At 42.1% G+C, this 22,651-nt stretch overlaps 1 protein-coding gene across 14 annotated transcripts in view; it reads left to right on the top strand.

Moving 5' to 3' along the window:
* nfasca (neurofascin homolog (chicken) a) overlaps positions 1-22,651 on the top strand; it is a 93,679-nt gene that overhangs the window by 57,759 nt on the left and 13,269 nt on the right. For 4 of the 14 annotated variants that reach the window (XR_010666456.1, XM_065955412.1, XM_020657478.3 and 1 more), the window contains 19 exons: positions 87-198; positions 361-527; positions 1,466-1,613; positions 1,968-2,092; positions 4,594-4,638; positions 5,214-5,315; positions 6,136-6,333; positions 6,481-6,551; positions 7,277-7,499; positions 7,595-7,710; positions 7,836-8,046; positions 9,032-9,154; positions 9,996-10,169; positions 11,356-11,382; positions 14,104-14,340; positions 14,984-15,106; positions 19,010-19,159; positions 20,136-20,264; positions 22,164-22,233. Coding sequence is in view for 13 of the 14 variants with exons in the window: in XM_065955412.1 (XP_065811484.1) it covers positions 87-198; positions 361-527; positions 1,466-1,613; positions 1,968-2,092; positions 4,594-4,638; positions 5,214-5,315; positions 6,136-6,333; positions 6,481-6,551; positions 7,277-7,499; positions 7,595-7,710; positions 7,836-8,046; positions 9,032-9,154; positions 9,996-10,169; positions 11,356-11,382; positions 14,104-14,340; positions 14,984-15,106; positions 19,010-19,159; positions 20,136-20,264; positions 22,164-22,233 (2,551 nt within the window). In the remaining variant the exon portion in view is untranslated. The remainder of the gene's footprint in view (positions 1-86; positions 199-360; positions 528-1,465; positions 1,614-1,967; positions 2,093-4,593; positions 4,639-5,213; positions 5,316-6,135; positions 6,334-6,480; positions 6,552-7,276; positions 7,500-7,594; positions 7,711-7,835; positions 8,047-9,031; positions 9,155-9,995; positions 10,170-11,355; positions 11,383-14,103; positions 14,341-14,983; positions 15,107-19,009; positions 19,160-20,135; positions 20,265-22,163; positions 22,234-22,651) is intronic. The other 10 variants (XM_065955421.1, XM_065955419.1, XM_065955418.1 and 7 more) reach the window with 5 other exon arrangements.

The following is a 22,651-nucleotide window of genomic DNA, read 5'->3' as shown; positions in this document are numbered from 1 at the left end:
AAAGTTCACTTCATCCAAACCACTTGGATTCAGTTTAAACCCCTTAAAGTTCACTTTATCAACGTAGACACACTCTTTTCTTTAAGACATGCCTCCGAGGATGCTGGGACCTAAAAACCAACTGATCAGGGTCATCGAGAACAACCGCACCTTCCTGGACTGTCCTTTCTTTGGTTCTCCTCTGCCTGTCCTACGCTGGTGAGTGTCTGAGATCCTTTCTATTTGCTTACATCCCAAAAATGTTGATTCAGGCATCAACCTCTGAAAACCATTCTCTTTGCATCTCTTAGCAAGGCACTAAATGGAGTTCATCATTTAAGTTTCTCAGCCGTGTCCTCGTGTTTTTTTCTCTCTGTGTAGGTTTAAGAACGGGCAGGGCAGCGGGCTGGATGGAGGTCAGTATCGGGTTTACATCAACGGCACCCTGGAGATCAGGCGGGCCCGAGCAGAGGACGAGGGGACCTACACCTGTGTGGCCAACAACATCCTGGGAAAGGCCGATAACCAGGTCCGCCTGGAAGTCAAAGGTCAGACGTTACACCTCATCAGCACCCTACCCTAACCAGAACTTGGTATACATCTTATACAACATATTCAGCCATTTTCCTCTGACATCACTCTCAGGGTGGGACGGTATCCCTGCCTTTGCAGTTGTGTTGTAGTGTTGTATTCAAGACCACACTGATCGAGACATATCCGAGAACAGTGCTCCGAGACCAAGACAAGACCAAGACACATCAATCTTGTGTGGAGTGGGCGTGCCACTCACTTAGACCGTAACCAGGGGATACAAATCCAAATTATGAATAACTTGAAGTTATTACTTCTTTTAGAAAGAGGTGTTTTCCTCTAATCACAGTACAGATGTGGAAAAATAGCCTGTCAGTGGTGGTCTGGACCGGACTCATTTTAAAGTCCGCCCAGTCTGACACCGAGTGAAAACGCTTTCAATTCCAAGACGAGACTGAGACCTTCAAAAAGTCTCCAGACCGGTCTCTATAACAGTACTATTTAGAAGCACTGAACGGATGTAAATGGTCTCGTTCTCTACGTCTAAAGGACTTGAAACCTGAAATCCAGCAGAACAAACCTTTCACACCATTTGAGCTTGTTACCCTGAATGTTGTGTCTCAGGAAAATGGCCACTGAGTGAGTATAAGGGAACACAATGTGATGTCACCGTGTAGCTTAACGCTGGGAGTTATGGACTCCCACAGGAATATGAAACGTGTGAAATATTTTCTTTCCTTGTGCCAAACAGTCTGCAGCTTGTGGATTACATTCCCATCTGTTGTGCCTTCAGTCCAATGGCCTTTACAGTAACATACTGTAAACACAAACTACGTTGATATCTAACTTCATTACGATGATGTCGATGTTTGTTTAAATGAGTCTGTTCACCACTCACCACACACACTTTCACCTCTCACTGATTCCTCCCCGATACATTTTCACTCCAACGTAGAAGCGACTCGTATCGTTCGAGCGCCGGAGCACCAGACAGTCATCAGGGGAACCACGGCTCGCTTCGACTGCAAGGTGACGTCCGACCCCAGCCTCTCCGTCACCGTGACGTGGTTGAAGGACGACAAGCCTCTCCACATGGGATGGAGGTAACAGCACCTACACCTACAGCTCACCTACATCTCTGAATGTCTCTGCTGAAGCCAAAAAATCAGAGACCACGTCTGAGCCCCAAAGGCAAAAAAAAAGAAAGAAGCTAACGATTTAACCAATTTAACAATTTATTTAACTATTTGAAACTTTTTGCAGGCGTGTGACCTCTCATATTATATTATCTAATATATGTTTATCACGTACACACTGCCAATGTCTACCTTTTAAAGCATTGTTTTACTCAGCCAGTTTTTTTCCTTTGGTAGTTTTTAAATTGTAAATATGATTCCACAACACTGCTAGGATCCAATGACTGATTCATCTCATTAGCTGTAATCTTTGTTTCCCAGGTTGAAGAAAAACGAGGATACGCTGACCATCCCAAATGTGAACGAGGGCGATGAGGGGACGTACACCTGCACTGCTAAATCTGATATAGACGAGGACTCGTCCTCAGCCCGCCTCACTGTGTTAGGTACACAACAGAGACAGAATACGACCTTTTCTGGACCCTGACGTGTCCTCACTCTAAATGATCTATCAAAGCGTTTAAAAAAAACAGAAACACTAAAGTTAAGAAAAAGCACTTAAAGCAACAACATGTAGCAATTTAGTTCGGTGCGCTTTGGCGCCCTCTGAAGGTCTCTGAGTGCAACTGCACTCTCATAAGACACACAGTGCTGGACGCCTGAACGTGCATTTGTTTACAAGTAGACATTATTAACAACCACGTCGACTGACAAGGTTAAGTAATATTGTCAGATTCTGAACAAATATGTTTCTACATTGCACAATGTATGCAAACCTTTGGCACATGGGTTATGTGTATGTGTATTCAACTGTTACCATGACGACTAATGCTGTGGCTAAACGGCTACACTGTACTGTACATTGATGACATCAATAACGATACATGCTAACGTTGCATCTTAATCTGTTCTGAGTAATATCTGCAGGGATTTACGCTCGGCCTCTTCCTCGCTCGCTCTCTCTCTTTTCTTTCTTAGCTTCATCCGTCTCCGTCCGCTTCCTCTTAGCATCAGCCGTTGTATCAAACCGTACAGAGACGGGCTAACTCGCTGCTTTGTAGGCTGCTGTGTGAAGTGGTCTTGTAAGGCCATACACACTTCTCTTTAGATGACCTTGACCCACTGCCAGAGTTACATAGTGCAGTAAACAGACAATCGTGCTGCGCTGTAGACATCAAAGAGACGCCATTCTCCCTGTTGAAAGTCATTATACGACTAAATCGACCTTTGAAGCGACAATTTAAAAGTGGAAAAGTTACATGTTGTTGCTTTAACGCCTCCATTATCCCTCTTTTGTAACACACACACATACACGTCTTGGACAGTTTCTTGACTCTACTGTTTTTTCAGCTTCGTGCCTTCACATGGATATCTTCTTTTATATTCCTCTGTTGCTTTTGTTACTGTTGTTACTAAAACACTGAAGTAGCGTAGCTTTAATGTACTCTCACTGATTCTGCATGCAGCGTGTTTAGATCATATAGTGCTGAGTAGAAAGTGTTGAGTGAAGCTGTGCTGTTCACTCAGTTTGAGCATCCTGTGTGACCATCACTTTGACATCTGAGACTTTTTGCATGAAGCCAGTGTACCACATGAACAAGTCCTGCAGCTTTGAGGATCGTCCATTTTTGGTGGCCCTTGGACAAAGAGTTGCATATCTCTAGTTCCATATTAGTTGCGTATCTTTGCTGAAGCTGTCTTCTACAAACAGGCAAATGGTCCCAGCTAATCATTCCTTTTCTTTTGAGCACAATGTTTCAGCAACAGAGAAATAAATCCTTAAACACAAAAGTCCACTTGGATAGTTTTTTTAGATTATGGAAGTCAAGGTCAAAAGCCAAAGTAATCGCGCAATAAAAGATTCCAGCCCTTACGGTCTGTGTATGACGAATTTGTACTGCAGTCCAAATTCAAAAAATTGTAGAGAGCTGTCTCCCCCCCTCCTCTCTACAGTCGATGCTCACTCAGGTCACCATGTGGTGGACTCTGAAGCTTCAGTGTTTATCCAGCTCTGCATGGGTCTGTAAACCTTTCTGTGTTCTAACCTCTCTCCATTTTTCAAAAGCATCTCCAATATTGATCCTAGTTTGAGCACGTTTCTGCTCGTGGAGCTTATTAGAAACATGCAGAGGCTTTTTAGGTCGGGTACAATCACTTCTATCTGAACCACTTCTCTTGCTCCGCTTCCATCACTGCAACACCTGTTGACCTGATAACTGCTCTCATATCTGACAAACCGAGGGGCGTCCAAAACGGCCGTGTGGGGGTGTCTTAAAACCGCCTACCTTCTCTGGTCCAAACAAATCCAGAGCATTCAGGAGCAGAATCTAAAGTTAGAAGGAGGACATACTGGCTGCTGCATTGTTGTCAGAGAAGTCAGCACTTCAACACAGCATGTTTCCTTAATGTCTGATCAGATAGTAAGATCACTTTATCATTTCACTCCGTAGATATCCTACAGATTGGTCCTTTAAAAGACGAGGACATTTTTGCCCAAAGACTCAAAGTTCTTCTTCACTTTGATATCATAATGTCTTGCATCCAATTCCAATCTTGTGCATGAGATATCTGTTGACAATCTGACACATCCAGAGGAAATACCTCAAACCTGTTCATTTAGCCGTCATGAGAAGCGTCTCCTGTCAATCACTCGCTCTGCTTAGAAACACAGAAAGAGAGCCTTACATGTAATGAACATCTGGCTCACATCAGCGTCTGAAAGATCGTCGTCAAAGCAAAAGTCTCAAATGTGAAAAAGATGAAATCACCACGATGGTCTCAAATCAGAGTTTAGTGACTCTGACTGGCATTAATCGTATTAATCAAATGTGTACTAAAAGACATGTTAACCATTGTGCTCCCTTGCTGATTGTTGATTGGTTGCTAGACTAACCTGTAAACTCTAACCTTTATACCCACTTCCTGGTCCTTGACCCCGCCCCTACAGAGGAAGCCTCCCTCAACCCCTCAATCTCTAGTGCCTTCCCTCCAGGTAACACACAGCTCGGGTGGAAGTCTTTTTCTTTTCTTTTCCTTTCTTTTGGTTTCTGATCATTTTTATCTTCTTATAACTTCACTGTTTGTTCTCTGCTATGTGTTTACATTCTCGTCATTATTCTGTTAACAATGTTTTTTATTTGTGCCAAACATATTTGTTCTGTCTCAATGGGTGTTTGAAAGCAGATATACAGTTTTTAATACACAATGGATTTTAAATATGCATGCACCAAAATCCATCCTGTTGGGTTGTTTAATCTCATTTCTAAATCGTTAATCCAGTTTGGTCCATTAATCCCACTCCTTTCAGAAGAGAAGCTCTTTTCTCTTTTCTCCTGGTTTTATCCTCTTTCATTCATCAACAACTTCTTGAATCATCTCAAATTCATGATTTTGAAACTCAGCTCCCTTAATTTGAAGATTTGATGGTTTTATTGTGATGAAAAAAAATGAGAATAAATGACCCTGTAGAGTCAGATGTTTCGCAGTATGCATGTTCCTGCATGTTTTTTTTCTCTCCGTCTAGTTGTACACAATGTTTTGTTGAGGTTATTTCCTGTTTCTCTGCAGACCGTCCAGACCCTCCAACAGATTTGGATCTCTCAGATCCAGCTGAACGCAGCGTTCGCCTCACCTGGATCCCCGGAAACGACCACAGGAGTCCGGTCACACGTCAGTATACACACACACTTCTCTCCTGAACAGGTTTTATTTATAAGTTCAACATTAGTAGTCATTAGCTAGACTTTAGAGACTTCAGCGTGTTCAGAGTGTCTGCATCTCTTAGTGAATGCATGAAGGTTTCTGTGATGGATGCATGCACACACTGAAGCGTTACTTTTTATAATTTAGTCAGGTAGAGAGCTACTTAAAGAAGAGCACCTCATTTAGCACCGATTTAAAATCCTAACAGCTAAACATAACCTCCCGTTGAACACCATGTCATCAGTCTATCCAGGTTCAAAAAGTGCCAGCGCCATGAAGTCAAAAAGCCGGGGTAAAGTCCTAACATGCAGAGGCTTTGTCGTAAATCCTTCTGCATGTGAACGATTCAATCCCCTTTATGTAACAGTTTCCCAAAAACACGTCAGGTGAAACAGCTTTCACAGATCGGGTTCAGCTTTAATCCATTTCATCGTCTCCTAACATAGCCGTCAGTTTCGTTCTTCAGGGGGATTGTGGAAAGCGGAAAGGGTTGAGAGTCAGAGTTTTTGAGCTTATGGGTGAGGTCATAATGTGCGGATGCTACATTTCCTTTGGTTTTAACGCTGCTGTTTTAATGTATCAGAGGACTGGGATTAGTGGATCTTTAACTCATTAAGTAATAATGATAATGTGTATTTATAGAAAGGCTGGTTAAATTAATTCTTTGGGCTCATGAAGAGGGGATGAAATGACTTTACATGAAGAGCGTAAAAGCTGCTAAATGCTTCACTTTTCTAGTAATTCAAAGCTCCGTTTTTTTAAAGGCCAGTTTGTGTGTCCCCCATAGAGTTCCTGGTCCAGTTTGAGGAGGACCGCTGGGAGCCGGGCCGGTGGCAGAACTTGTCCTCTTACCCCGGAGACCTCAACTCTGTCATCCTGCAGCTCTCCCCGTATGTCAACTATCAGTTCAGAGTCATCGCCATCAACTCTGTGGGCCTGAGCGAGCCCAGCCGCCCCTCGCCTCGATACCAGACCAGCGGAGCGGGTGAGGAGCACGACGATGTAGCTCTGATGTTTCTGAAGCGTTTAGACATGTTGGACCAAAGTGCAGAAGTCGCACTGAAGTTGGAGATTGTTGGAGGTGATGTCGTTTAACGAGAGTGTTTTGTGTTTTTTTTTTTTTTTTTTAAAGCCCCCGATGCCATCCCCAGAGGTCTGCAGGGGTGGGGCTCCAAGAAGGACAACATGGAGATAACATGGGAGGTAAGACGTGTGCAGAACAACATCATTTTTATAAAGTGTCCTTTACCTGCTCACCACAATAAACATGACCAAACAAACCGATCTGTGTCTAAAGAGAGGAGAGGCCAAATCCAAAGAGAGCAGACAAATATTAAAGATTCATTTAAGTTAAAAAGACGCAGCTTCATGTTCAGAGCAGCGATCATCCACAGGGGGGAGCCAAAAACAACTCAAAACAAAAGTTTCTCTTAGCTGCACCATGTCAATTTTTAAAGGCTTTATATGCGATTTTTTGTTCCAGCAGATGTCGTCCTTGAGCACCAGCATGAAACCAAAACAACTCGCGCTGCATTGTTGTGTTAGCATGCTAATGCTAGCGATCTTTATTATGCTGGTATCTTCACACTGCATGTAAATTTACCTGAAATGAGCGTGATCTAGAAACACAGTTAAGCAGTGAGTACAGTATGTTATTCTTCTTTTCTCTAGTCCCTCAATTAAACAACTTTTATACATGAGGGGAGGAGTCAGCCGGCCGTCCCGGCGATGTAAACAAAGTGAAGATAGGACTCTGAAAACTCTGAAAACATCAGACAGTGGGACTCGGGTGTTACACCCATTGTAGACAGTCATGACTCACAGAGTTATTTTCAGAGGAGATACTTGATTTATATTATATTTAAGTGTGAAAAATCATATAAAGCCTTTAATCATGTCAAATACTAATATTTATGTGTTTTTTTAAGCCTCTGCTTGACCTGGAGAGGAACGGTCCAAACCTTTACTACAACGTGTGGTGGAGACGGAAGGACGCCGGGGAGGAGTGGAGTAACGTGACCACGGTGGAGTCCAAATATGTCGTCCAAAACACAGAAACCTACGTGCCTTATGAGATCAAAATCCAGAGCTGGAACGACCATGGACCTGGACCCATGTCCAACGTGGTCATCGGATTCTCTGGAGAGGACGGTGAGCGCATGCACACTTAACAGGTTTATGAGTGAATGAGTGAATATAGAAATGTAGGCTGTAGGTCATCTTTACACTCCTTCTCCTGTGTTTAGAGCCCACCGACGCTCCCACTGACCTGCGAGTGTCAAAGGTGGACAGCACAAAGGGGAACGTCCACTGGAAGTCTGTGGACATGAACTCCATCATGGGAGAGTTCAAGGAGTACAGAGTGAGCCTAGCTGTGTTTCTCTAATAAAGACAGACTGCAGAGCTGGTCTAAAAATAGACCCTGATGAGTTTCTCTCCATGCTCTGCTCCTTCATTAACTCTTTTCTCTCCCCTCTAAATCCATAGCTGTATTACTGGCGTGAGTCCAGTCTGGTTCCTGGTCTGGCGGTCAATCAGGAGAAGAAGACCAAAGGTTTCTACACCACTGCCGCCGAGCCGTCCGCCATCCTCAGCGACCTGGTGCCCTTCTCCCAGTACAAGATGTTCATGGTGGCGGCGAACAGTCGCTTCGAGAGTCCGCGCAGCAACACGGTGGCGTTCACCACCAAGGAGGGAGGTGAGGACGCAGCTGCGGTGACTTAGGCGTGACACCCAGGAGAGAAATGTGTGTCGCTAGAGAGTTCAGAGGCAGAGGTAGCGTGTGAGTCCTGAGGTTGTTGCAGGAAAGCAACAGAAAAGTTCATGAAGGAATACTGCATCTTAAAGTATTGATACCACACACATGGGTTTCCAAATGTGCATCGTAATCCAGAATGCAGGTGAACACGCGCTGCCATGATGTTTTCATCTCTGTGATTGGAGCCAAAAAAGTCCAAATGTAGGCTCAGGGTAGGCTTTTATTTTGAAGTTGCTTAAATTCTGGTATCATCACTGACTTCATGCAGAAATGGTTTGAAAACATTCCCAGCAGCCTACATCAATGCAAACTGTCTCTGCACTCTTTATGTTTAAGTGTATTCTTCCATAGGCTAAGGCTAGCAAGCTTATTGCAAAGGAATAGCAGATTATGGAGTTAGTTTTATAACGAGATGCATCATAAGTGTGACTCTGCACAATCATATATTCAGGAAGTAGTTTTTACCGTTTTCATGGTGAAAAAAAATCCCAAATCTACCTTTTTCTTGCTGAAGTAGTGTACCCCAGATTTGAGTTAGAGGTTAGAAGCCTTCGATAATCAAGTGGAAATCATCTTTTCAGTGTAATAAAGGCTGAAACCCTAAAAAAACGATTCAACACCCAACATGTTAACTGTCACTCTGATGCTGTACAAACGTGCAAAAAATCCTTTGCTTGGTAAATGTTTTAAATCTGCATATGAAAGACTGAGAGCTGAGACTTCAAGAGATATCTTTGCACTGTTGGAGGTGATCTCTACGTGGAGCTTGTCAGCCTCTAGTGGCTGTATGTGGTAGTGCAGCTGCATTTCTGTCCTCCTCTGTTCTTCTCAAATCCCACTTCTCTTTTTAGCTTCATATTAAAGTTCTTTGTGTAATTTTCTTTGTCTGTGTTTCTGTTTGTCTGTGTGTGTCTGTTTTTCATAGTGCCGGACGCTCCAAAGTTCTTCAGGATAAACCGCAGAAGTTTTGACACCATTCACCTGGAATGGGACAAACCTCTGGAGCCCAACGGCATCCTGATTGGATACCAGCTCAAGTACCGGACAGGTGAGCCGCTCTGATTGGTCAAAGTATAATATATATTCAAAGTTTCAGTAGTATGTTGTGTTCAGTATTCCATCGTGTCCTTTTATAGTCTTTAGACCTCTAGGCCAGCTCCAGCTGTTGTCACATAGCTCTGTATATATATATTTATTCCTCGTTTACTGCACATAGTTCTGTTTACATCTGTTAGTCCGATCACTGTCCACTTATATCTACTCTTTTTATATTTTGTATTTTAAGTAAAGTTTGAGCTTTAAGTTCTATTTAAATTGACACTTTATATTTAGGTTAAAATGTTTCGTTTACTTGCACTGTTGTTAATTTACTGCTCTGTGTGCCTTTGAATTGCCCCCTGGGGACAAATAAATTTGGGGGGGGTTGTCCTTTTGTAATGAATCCAAAATCGCAGGAATATTTTAAGTGAATTTAAATTTCCATCTTAACTCCAAGACATACTGATTTGATGAATGACTGATAGATGAAAGAAAGGCTGTATGGTGATTCCTGTGCATGTGTGGGTTCTCTCCAGTCCAAAAACATGCCAGTTAACAAATGTTAACTGGTGACTCTAAATTGTCTGTAGGTGTGAATGTGAGTGTGGCTGGTTGTCTGTCTCTATATGTCAGCGCTGTGATTGACTGGTGAACAGTCCAGGGTGTAACCCCGCCTCTCACCCAATGACAGCTGGTGAGCTAGCCCCAGTTAGCCCTTACCGTGCTGAAGCGCTATCTCTACTTTGGTGAAAGTTTGTGTAATAACTGCTCATCAATTACTGTTATAATTAGTCATATAATAGTCTAGTCATTAAATTTGCCCTCTTGTCTTTTTGTGAATGTGTTTGCAGTTAACGGCTCCCGAGCTGGTCGTCCTCAGTTGGAGACGTTCTTTCCTAACGTGACAGAGTTCACCCTGCGCCTGCCGGACAGATCCACCCGCTACCGGTTCTACCTGTCGGCGCTCACACAGGTGGGAGCGGGGGAGGTGTTTGCAGAGGAGTCGCCGCACTTCGCCAATGAAGGTGTGTGTGTTTTTCAAAACAACCCACAAAAATACTATTACTCTCGCTGATGCTTAAAATGTTTCAACCGGTTCGTCTTCCAGAGAAATGTTTTGAATCGTCTTGAGAATTTGATTTGTCCTTTTATTTGAAGAGATGATTTCTGATATGAAGCGGGGCAAAGACAGATTCCTGGAGTTGAACTAGAAGAAGAATATGAGAAGTGCCAGCTGTGTCCTCCTACACCTTTCACTTCTCCTTCATCTCACAGATAGTTTTAGATAGTGGATACAAAAGTTTTACACATTTTTGTAAAGGAGCAATATGTAACTCTGACACCTAGTGTTAAAAATGGGTACTGCAGTCTAAATTCTAAACATTGTAGAGAGCTGTCTCCCCCCCTCCTCCTCTCTAGAGTTGATGCTCACTCAGGTCACCATGTGGTGGACTCTGAAGCTTCAGTGTTTATCCAGCTCTGCATGGGTCTGTAAACCTTTCTGTGTTCTAACCTCTCTCCATTTTTCAAAAAGCATCTCCAATATTGATCCTAGTTTGAGCACGTTTCTGCTCGTGGAGCTTATTAGAAACATGCAGAGGCTTTTTAGGTCGGGTACAATCACTTCTATCTGAACCACTTCTCTTGACCCGCTTCCATCGCTGCAACACCTGTTGACCTGATAACTGCTCTCATATCTGGCAAACCGAGGGGCGTCCAAAACGGCCGTGTGGGGGGTTGCCTTAAAACCGCCTACCTTCTCTGGTCCAAACAAATCCAGAGCATTCAGGAACAGAATCTAAAGTTAGAAGGAGGACATACTGGCTGCTGCTTTGTTGTCAGAGAAGCCAGCACTTCAACATAGCATGTTTCCTTAATGTCTGATCATATAGTAAGATACCTTTATCATTTTACTCTCTACACATCTCACTGATTGGACCTTTAATGTAAATTGGTTTCTTTTGATCACACAACCAAAATGAAAATAGCAAAACTTCAACAGGAACAGCTCTTTCCACGTCAGGGTCCTTGGCGCTTAGTGAACAGGACTTTTAGCAGATATCTCAAAACGTGGACACATCACACATATACATACTATGAAGTGTGGGAATATCTGTTATCTGACCTGTCAGCCGCTCTTCTTCTTGTTGTCCTGCTTACACCTCTCCAATTTCTCCTCTGTCTCCCCTTCTCTCTTCTTTTTGTTGGCAGAAAACTTTACTGACACTACAGGGCTAGGTAATAAGAAAAGAGAAGCAACAGATTGTCTGCCTGTCGCCTTTATCCACCACCAGCACCACCCTCCATGTCTGACATTTTATCTGTCCGTCTTAAGCAGCAGTGCAGTCTAACTTCATAGTAATGAGTTCAAATGAAGCATTCAAAAACACCAGAGTCAAAGAAAAAATAAAAGCTGCAGAGGTAGAGCAGTAACTCTCCTGTGTTCTGCAAGGTAAAATGAATGTTTCATTGCTTTGCAGAAAACGATCTAAGTGTTGGCTCTGGTTAAAGTCTATGTTTGAAAGGATCCTTTGTGTAATGTTGTCAAACAATCACAATCTGAGGCTGTCAGTTTAAAAAACGACTTTCTTAAGGTATGAGCCTCGCTTGAAGTTCACAGATGGAATTGAGTCATTACAGCTGATGGCTGAGACAAACTCAAAACAGTTTAAAACTAGTGCTCAGTTACACACTCAACAAATCCAAATGTGTATTTATATGTCTACAGTGGTGGACTGAACTGCTGGATACACCAATTTTTCTTTCTTTATTCATCCTTCCATCTGCCTTTCTGAATCCCTCCATCTTTCCATTGCGTTCGAAGCTGTTGTCTGTCTGCAGCTTTGTGCTGTCAGGGATTGAAGACACATTCAGGCCTTTAAATGCAGCAACTCCTTGTTTGATTCACACGTCTAGTTTAGGGAATATGTGGCCCAGCTGTATGAAAATTTAAGATATCAGAAAGATCAAATCCACTACTTAACATTTACACAAGTCATGATTAGGACTCACACCCTGATTGCTGCTATCTCTGCCTTCATGTTGACTTTTAACCTCTAATTTCTGACCCAATCCCTGATGGTGCACGTTTTACAAAGCAATCTCTCTGCATCACCGCTTCTCTCTGTCTGCCACAAGCAGCTACACTGCTTTTTGTGTTCTTCATTCATTCATTCAGGCTGGATACAGTGTCATGATGCTGCTGCTGTTTTCAAAGTGTGTGTGTGATGAGACGTGAGAAGAATGCGTTCATGCATCAATTCCCTGACAGGAGAAAAATTTTTATGAATGATGCAACTTTCTTACCATTTCTGGGATGAATACTTAGCGTTTGGCTTGCACACTCACTCATTGGCCTTTTCGCCTCGCTGCTGAGCTTTTATGTCATTCTGTCATCTTCGTCCATGGCTTCTGTTCACCCAGTCAGGTGTACTTAAAAGTACTGGGTAGTGCAGGTAAGGTGACTTGAATCTTTGGGCTGAACCGGTCTGCCTCACTGGGCTGTAACACCTCCTAAACATGCTGATGTTTCTATCATCTCGTCCTACTTTCTCTTCCCCTCGCACGCTGGTTTGAGGGCATGCTTGGCATCGAGCCTGCTGATACAAGCATGTCGGTGGGGCTTGGGTTTGGAAATGGGGTAATATTTTGGTTGCATGGGGGGCCTCAGCACCGCCTTCATGGGTCGGAGACGACCTCAACTTCAAGGTACAGTAAAAGTGAAGCATGAAGGGGTAAAGGATGTTCTGCTCAAAATGTCCAGAAGAGGGTGCTGTTGTGTTACATGACAAATGCAGAGTGTTCAAAATTTTCCATGCCAGTGTAATCTTGATGTCTGCTATAAATACTATATGCATAACTACCTCAGTACTCACAAGAAAGTGGCCCTTGGTCAAAAAATTTGTGAACCCTGCTCTGAAAAAGTAAACATCTTACTGCGCATTTTTCCATTCAAATTTGAAAAATGTGTGGTCACTGTTGGAAAAAACGTTCCAAACTTGTTCACAAGTGAACTATTTTTCACTGACTATTTAAGGACATTTAGTAAAAAACATCTACTTTTAAACCTTAATTCATCGTGAAACTGCTTCATGATTCATGACGCATTTACACACATATAACCAGCGATATACAAGGTGCATCCCAGACTGTGGCAAATTGATTGTTTTACTGATCAGAGCGTTAACTACACCATGATAAAATCAAGACATTGAGTTGGATTTAATCTGAGAATTATCTGCATGTACAGTATGTCTGCCGTTCAATGGCTTTGGCCACAAAATATACCCAAACTGTTCTTGTATGAAGGTTAAAATACGCTGAGATGATGTCTTTGCGAAGACAGGATTCATACAAACTACTGCAAAATTATTTTGGAGAAATGACGCTGAAATCATTATTTTGTCCTCCTTGTAAACCTACAATGAACAGATTATTAAAGTTTTTAAGTTTAAGAATCGTTTTCTGTAACATGTTGATGTTGTTACTATATTTTAGCTGGTTGATAAAGTGGTTGCAATGAGGTCTTTGATGGACCAAATTGTTTTCAGCCTGTTTTCAACCAAAATTTGATTTTTAGATCATGGTTAGGACTCACTTGGATATTTGTCAGTCTGACATGATGCTCAGCATGTTGAAATGAGAACTACCTACTCATTTGTAATGCACACAGTACATGTTCTATACAGAGATTTTCCTCTTGGTAGCAGTGACATTTAAATGTATGGTGTGTTCGTGGATCCCAGCAGAGATGAAGTGAGAAACAATGACTAGAACATTTTGATTCTTTATTGGATGATGATGATGACGAGTGCTGCTGCTGCTTCATGGGAAATCATTGTGTAATTGAGCTCCATAATCATTGAATTCTCTGATGTGTGTCAGTGTCTTTGACTGTCTTATGTTCCTGCTCCTACTGGTCTTTAACCCTTTGCTCTCTCCCACCTCGGCCTCCTGTAGTCGAGCTTACCGACGCCTCCTTGGCTTCAGAGTTCACCCCTACTCCTCCTCCCGCTCCACATCCTCCTACTACCATCGCTCCTACAACCATTAGTACCTCGACTTCTACAACTACGACCACGACTACTCCTTCTACAACCACCACCACAACCCCCACCACCACTACAACCGAGGCGACCACGACCACCACAACTCCTGTGCTGGTCCCCACCAAGCGTATAGATCAAAATGTGTTGGGTACATGCTGTTGTCCCATTTTGGTTTCTACTGTCTGTCGAGTTGTAGCTGACCATGAACGGTACTTTATTGGAATCAAAAGGTCTTCTCCCACCTGACGAAACAGGAAACTACATCTGGCTGCATTCCAATACGCTGTGCCGTTCCTGCTGTACAAAAAGGAATTTACTTAAGAATATTGGGATGTAGCCAGCAAATATCCTCCTGGTCAGGAAGTGAGAATCCAAACTTTTTAATTTGATGTCGAATATTGTAAAGTTCTTGGAAAGCGTAGCCTTAAACATACAATGGAAAATGGAGGCAGGCTAATTTGTGATTTTGGGAGAAACTCATGTCTTCTTCAGTTTTTAGGGTAAATTAGCACTGACGTCCACTCTAACTCAGAGGTAAACATGGCAACAAAGTGTTTCAGGTGTTGGGAAATCACCTTAAATTTCTTGGGACATTTTTTCTGTCCATAAACATGTTAAGTTTCCTTCTGGTTTTGAGTGGATCCTGAACAAATTGGTCATTCTGGTAGGAAGACTCCAATGGTGCTAATACCATATATAAGTCTAAATGGGGCCCCGTGTGAGGTTGTTGTAACTGTGCCCTCTCTGCTCCTTGCCCAACCCTTTACCCCTGATCCCCCCCTCTTGTGTAGTGGCCCCTGGGCTGGACATCTGGAATCTGACGGTGGAGCCTGAAATTAACGACGTTAACGTCAACTGGAGACACAACTTCCCGGCCGGCAGCAGCGAGTTTGTGCTAGAGTTCACACTGGACAGTAAGAAACCAGACCAAGCCCAGCTTGCGCTATAGAAAGCTTAAGATCAATTTGAACCTAAAACATCACAGGTTACAAAGAATAGGAGCAGAAAAGAACAAATAACAGTGATTATGAAAGTTAACTCCACTCTTTCTCCCAAACTTCAAGGTCCAGCACTTGACCAGTCTTCGAAAAGCCCCCCTATCATTTGGCTTTTGGGTCAAATGTATAATGTCATTTTTTGGTTTTAGCAATGAACAGAGAGGGAACCATCGGCAACCCTATAGATCAGATACAGAACATGTTGGTCTCTCACAAGCTACTGTTTTTGGATTAAGAACCTAAAAATTCCTGATTGGTTTGGTTTATCCCAAAGTTCTATCCACCAAAAAAAAAAACTAATCACAAAACTGATTAAAGTAGCTTAAAAAGAACTGTAATTGTTTTATAAGAAATCCAGAATTTGACAAAGACTAGATTAGTTTAATGTTTTTTTTTTTCAAGAACATTAGCTTACCTATAAGGGGCTTTGAGTAATTTAAAAAAGGACTGAATATGAAAGGCAATGTGGACACACTGTCAGGTTCATTTCATGGACTATATATAAAAAGTGGAAGTAGCCAATGTAATGTCACCCAATGATTTGTTGACAATCTTTGAAGGTTGAAGTTTGGCCTTTGGCTGGAACCAAACAAAGAGAGATTCACATTGAATCAACTCTTCTCTTAATGACAGAGCACTTTTGTAGCAACTTGTCAATCAAAGGTACCAAACTATTAAGTATGCCCTATACTCTGATCATCTATTTTGCAACGAGACCATAATCCCCAAAGTGGACAGCATGCTGTGTTTGGCAGACTTGAAATTAACGTCTGACACCAAAATTCATCATAAAATGTTAACAGTGGTAAAGTATTACTTCATAGTTAGGGTCACTGTTAGAATTCTCTTTAGCAGGGCACTAATAGCCTTTTAATTTGGTTAAGCCCAAGCAGGCGGGCCCAGGTTCAAGTCCGACCTGCGGCTCCTTTCCTGCATCTTTTTACCCACTCTCTTCCCCCCAATTCCCTACAGTACTCTATCCACTGTCCTGTCAAATAAAAGGCATAAAAGCCAACAAACAAATCTTTGAAAATACAACAAAGAATTCTCTTCTGCAATCAGAGTAGTTTCCCACTGCTGGCCAGTAGAAAGAATACAGATTAAATGCCTTTTGGCATTGAATACACTTTTCTATCCTTGAGGCTGCACCCACCTCTTATCCACAGTATATGGATCAAGTTTGAGGAATTGGAATAACTTTGAATGGAATTACTCAAGAATAATCCAGTGTCTCTTAGGTAATCATTACCTTTTCAAACAGACCTGAAGTGTGTCTTTACTTATCCTTTCCCAACACAATCTAAGAGAGCTCCATTAGGGAAGCCATTTGTTGACAGTACAATCAAGTTTGAGAAAAAGCAAGGTGAGAACACAAAGGGTAAATGTCACAAAATTAGGAAGGAAAGAGGACTATGTAAATATATTCCCCCCAGAGATGACCTTTAATTCCTGCAGCAGTTGCTGAACTGTTGGCACGGTGGTTTTTATTTATTTATTGATGTGATATTTGTATCTACTGACTTACATCTACTGTCTCTCTTTCGTCTCTTCATGTTGGAATATGTTGACCGTCATCATGTCACTAATAACTTCCTGTTCAGCGCACCGTCACTATGGTTTCTTTTCAACATGCTGCCTGGCTTTGAATGGCTCTGGTTGGACCAGCACTGTGAATGAACTCGCTTTGCTTTTTCTAAAAATGCTGCTTAAATGTTTCACTCCCTCGACCATCAATACGCTTCCATAACCACTCGCTTTTGCTTTGGAACGCTTTGGAGCACTCTGTTTCTACAAAACACATCACCCCTCCTTTTCTGGGATTCAGAGCTGGTTGAGATTGGTCAGTCTGGCGCTTGTATACTCTCTGTTGTTGCTTTCTACCAATTCAACACAAGTCTGTGATCTTTCATCAAGGATGGAAAGAAGGGAGGATGTATTTTACAAGTATTTGGGAAATGGCTTTCACACTTTTTGATGTCTGAATGTTGAAAAAGAGAAAGTGAGAGAGGAAGGGAGGACAGAGGGGTGATGAAACTGATCTAGAGGCCTCCATTGCTCCAACACTTTTCCCTTTAAAAGTTTAAAAACTCTGACTCTGAAAAAGAGTGGCATGGAGCCTCTGACTCTCATCCACCTCCCTTCATCCTCCCCCATCTCTTACTTACTGATGCAGGTGTTCTTGCATGTCTGTCAGAATGGGTTTTAGGTGCAGGCTGATGCTTTGGTGGCATGACAGAAGAAAACCCTGTATTGCAAAGATAAACAAAATTGTTTTGCAGAGGGAAATGAGCAGCTAGATTTAGACTCTAACCTGTGCTGATAAAATTCTTGTGACAATACTTGACATTACTTGACATAGCTTGAGTAAGGCAAGGGGTCTGCTTAGATTTTAACCCCAAGTGTAACCAAAGTTTTCAGACATTCCAAAATGTAGTCAGTTTTTTTATGAAAACATTTCCACAGCCATTATCCTTTGGTTTCAAGTTTATTGACCATAATCATAGACACAGAAAAATAAATAAATTTAAAAAGAAACAGCAGAAAACTTTGTAGTAAGATAAATATAAAACTTTTAGAAGTCTCTGTGATGTGCATATAAGCCATCAAGTTGTTCTTGCATTAAACTGAATATACTAATATTGTCGTATTACATCGTAATACTAAACATTGTCTCCAAAAACAAGAAAGGCATGTCTTCTCTTGTGTCCGCGTTGGATGTTTGGCTGGTTTAAGGACTTGTATTAACAGCATGGCTTTGGAATGAGTTCTGCTGGATACCATCAACCTGCTGAAACGGTTGATAGCATGGTGCATGACGTCACCACCTCCTCTCACCGCACTCGGAGTCATGTTCATAGCTCGGCCATGTCATGACTGACACGTCTTTCAACCAGAAAGACGCAGAGTGTTGCTGCTGGTTTATTGTTTTCACCTCGTGGATTTAAGTGTGGGGCTGTGATTAACTGAGACCAACAATGCTTTGCCACCCAAGATCCCAGTGTAACCCAAGAAAAAGAGGAAGTCCTGAGACCTGTTAAATTTGTTTTGAGATCTGATCATGTTTTTGACTCACTGTTTCCCAGCCTATTACAGATTAATTTCATTTCCAAGAAGAGAAATCAGAGAGCTATTCAGGATGTTTCTCTCATGAGCTGCAAAAGCCAAGCCATCTCATGAATCCGAATCAGAAATGACACAAAATAATAGACAGACCTGGGACTTGCAGTTATACAGTGCAACCTGGCACACATTAAATGAATTGACATTGGTAAAACATCGACTCTATCCTGAAGGTTGAGAGTTGAATCTCAGCTTCTAGGGCGCTGATAGAGCTATGAAGACCTCAACCAGAAATGATCAGTCCATTGGGTCAACAAACATGGGGACTGTATTGGCCAAATTGTTGGTGCAGTCTGTTCAAGGCTGTTCATCAACCCACCTGGGCTTTGGCCTTGGAAAACATGTTACAGTTCTAGTTAGCTACCAGATGTAATACATAAGATTAGCCCAAAAGTACAATCCATGTGGACCCCACATGGTGCAGCTGGCTTGAGAAGAAATTTCCCTTAGAAAAATGTAGTCTTAAAATAAGGAAAATCAACCAACATTTGTCAGCTGGACTGACCTCTAAATATGATTGGGGTTGGCAATGCATTGTTATTAGTCTCATTTCACTTCGGTAACCCTCCTATCACTCAGAGAAACTAGTCGCCATAGCATTGTGATGCCTTTACCTTTGTTAGCAAGCACAGTTGTTGTTGTGGAACCACAAGGCCACACCCCCTGGAGTGTGATTGGCCCCTCTCTTGTGTCTCCAAGGCGACAAGTCGGTGAAAGTTGTACCGATGAAACAACCGCCCCCCGTTTCAGTGGCGGATCTGATCATGGGCGCCACGTACCATCTGAGGGTTTACTCCCATGAGTTCAACAGCGTCAGCAGCAAAACGATCACCTTTAAGACCAAACCAGGTGAGACCCCGCCTGGCCATGGTGGAACCGTTGTTCCAGCTGGATGGGCCACTCAGGGTGCAAGTTTGTCTGTTGTTGTATCTGCAGTAACTCAGCTCAGAGTTTTTATGCTTTGTTTGATGAATGCATGTATGTTCTTCCAAAAGGTGAACACTGTGAGATGAAACTTGACTTTCTACAAAACTGACATTCAAATCAAAACTCAAATTTCTGCAAAGCAAGCAAAATGACTTTTGACATGACAAGACAATGAACATCTTGGTTCTTTGTTGAATAGTGTGCATGGACGTAATGGGTATATGAAGTATCATTTTGGTGCTGAAGAAGATCTTTATTGCTTGTTACTTATTATAATTGACAACTGCATTCTGCAACTGAATTCAAATATTATGCACATGGAAGGAACAATATATTTTTTACTCATTGCGGTTATGAAATGGGACGGGAGAAAAGCAAAGAAGTGACTCTACTGGACTTCAAATCAGAGGCTGAAATACCAGTTTTTCTATATTCTGTTTTAGCTGATTCTACCACACACTGATGTATTTGGGGACGTCTGACATGGCCTTTCAGCTTTATTTTGAATGCTTGTTTTTTATTACATGATATTGTCACAGTGATTCATTTCTGTGCTCGTATCTAGAAAAAACTCTTTGTGGATTTGAATTTGTGGAAACTGGTGAAAAATGTTGGCTGACTTTGGAATCTGTCTGCTGTATTAGATGAAACAATAATTTTCAACAATGAACCGTAATCTTAGACACTTTTGGGATGACAGTGCACTTCATTGTTGTCATGGTATTGGATCCTTTGTATGGCAGATATGAGCTTAATGACCTGTTGGTTCTGGGACGTTGCTGACCTCTGCTGAGCGCTCTGGGATGGAAGCAGATTGACTCACCATGGTGCAGGACAAAAACTCACTGTGTTGTTGCTCTTTTCTCTTTCTGTGTGTGTGTGTTCTGTGTGTCTCCAGCCTACATAGACCAGGTGGACATCGCCACCCAGGGCTGGTTCATTGGCTTGATGTGTGCCATCGCCCTCATCATTCTGATCCTGCTCATCGTCTGCTTCATCAAGAGGAGTCGCGGAGGCAAATACCCAGGTAAGGGTAACCCTGAGGCTGCAGCACAGAAACATGAACATCTTCACATCAACATTCATCATCTTAAACTGTCATGTTGTGAGCTGTGATCTGTAATTAAACAGAAATCAGAGTCATGTTAATGTTTTGCAGTTTCTATAATGTCTAGGTCGCAGTTGCGTAACTGGTTGCGCAAAATATCTAGGTGGGTTTCCCGTGTGTGATGCTTCAACAAACTAACAGCTGGTGATGTACTAAGCCAAATAAAGATTTGAACTAAAATAAAAAAGGCATATTATCAGCACTGACCAAAGCACTGACACGTCTTTAAACCCAGCCCAATGTTATAACACTGCTTCTGAAACAGGCCTCTTTGGTTATGCTTCATATTGCACTGCGTTCCCTCATCCATACTACACAAAAAAAAGTTTAATATCTGACCTAGTCCACACATAGGCATGCTCAGATTTTCAAAAACATCTTAAAATGAAAAAAAAAAACGTACTGTCACCAACAACGATGTCCATGACATGGGAACATTTTCTCGCCATTCCTTTGCATAACCATTTCACTTTCAAAGTTGTCCCACCACCCAAAGTCTGACCGGGTCTCATCCAAATGCAGACGTTGGCGTTGGGGTTTGTGTGGTCAGAGTGTTGCATGAAGCAGCAGTGACCTCCGTAGTTCAATCAGATGTCGCTGCTCGTCAACATAGTGAGACAGTAACTGTGTATGTATAATAATAATAATAATAATAATGTATTCATTTTATATAGCGCTTTTCAAAATACTCAAAGACGCTTTTACGGCTTTTATGTATGTGTGAGCGTGTAAAAAGTCCAGTTAGCAACATTAGCACCAGCGCTAGTTTGGTCACGTCTGCCATCGCACTAATCTCATGTCAACAAAAGTGACAGCGTCGCACAATGATTTCACACGGAGGAGAAACCGGAGCACAGTGTGACGTCACAAGAACACAACTCAGTTTTCTCCGTCACCTGGAAGGAGTTTTTAAAAAGGCCAAAACACACAGAAAAAGCGTTTTCAAAAATAGCGGCCTACGTGTGGACTAGGCCTTAATGAACACCTGACTTCAGCTGATATATCGATAAGCCAATGTGTTGATTTAGAAATGATGTCATCACAAAGAAATGGTTGAGAATGTCGTATCATAATGTCAAATATTCTTTGTTAAGGTATTTGAGATCATGTATAGTCTTATAGGATTTGGAGTAGCTGTGCAAAGATGCTGCACATCCACATAGGAAAGGTCTGTTTTTATTCCAGCTATAAATTCTCTTTATTGCAGCCTTATTGGTAAACAGTTCATGTCTTCCCTTTTATATCAGTATCCAACATCTTCCTGGCTCTAAATGCCCAACAGGGTAAACAACATGTTCTCAGGTGCGCACAGCTGCAGGATCATAACATGAAAAATAAATCATAAGTCTAGGCACACTGAAAATATCTTTACTATATTTTATTGTGAGCGATCAACGCATTTCTCTTGTAGCTTCCTCAGGTTTGCCCAGCACCGTCCTGGCTCTGTCAGACACATTTTTCTTTTTGAAGTTTTCAAATTTAATGACAGTTTTTTGATGTTATGTCTTGCTGCCGTCTTGCTGCAAGCTGCCTCTTGTGTTATATCCTGTTATTGCAGGATGGCAGATCACAGTCATTTCTTGTACTGAGCTGTGAGAGTAGCACTCAGTCCGTTTATATACAGTAAAGTATATTAGAGGATGAGTAGGGCACAGGGCTCGCTAACAGTTTAATAAATGAAGGTTGAAGCCAAACGTTGAAAAGCGACTAACAGAAGACGTTTTGATCCCTTAACATGTGGCTGATGCTGTTGGTCAATGACCTCACTGGAGCTCTTTGTAAAATGCTGAAAATGCATTTTTTTGGTTCTCTCCTCAGTGCGTGAGAAAAAAGATCTCCCCTTGGACCAGGTAGATCAGAAAGACCAGGATGGATCCTTTGATTACCAGTAAGTATAATCTAACAGACCTCCTCACATCTGAGGCCAGCTGTGTGTGTGTGTGTGTGTGTGTGTGTGTGTGTGTGTGTGTGTGTGTGTGTGTGTGTGGATGAATTGAATGAAGTACATGAACAAGGTTGTACAGCTGTGAAGTACCAGTTCCATTTGTGTATTCCATAGAGGTCTAAGAGCATAAGAGAAACCGCTGCACTACAGGACGTGGAGGATTGGTGAAAGTGTCATCAGATTATTGTGTAAAAAAACCACACGCTCACAGATTTTTAGTCAGTTTAAACAGTTTAGTTTTTAGGTTTATTGTTATTTTTTGGTTTACAAAGGAAAGAATAAAATGTCTTCTTCATAGAAGTTCTGTGTTTTATCGTCTTACCTCCACGACCGCCTGAAGCAGACGTGTTCTCTGTTTAAG

The sequence above is a fragment of the Labrus bergylta genome, chromosome 5 (genome assembly GCF_963930695.1).
Source record: "Labrus bergylta chromosome 5, fLabBer1.1, whole genome shotgun sequence".
NCBI lineage: Eukaryota > Metazoa > Chordata > Actinopteri > Labriformes > Labridae > Labrus > Labrus bergylta.
Note: the sequence above shows the minus strand (reverse complement) of the source record. Positions and strands in the feature narration are given on the sequence as shown.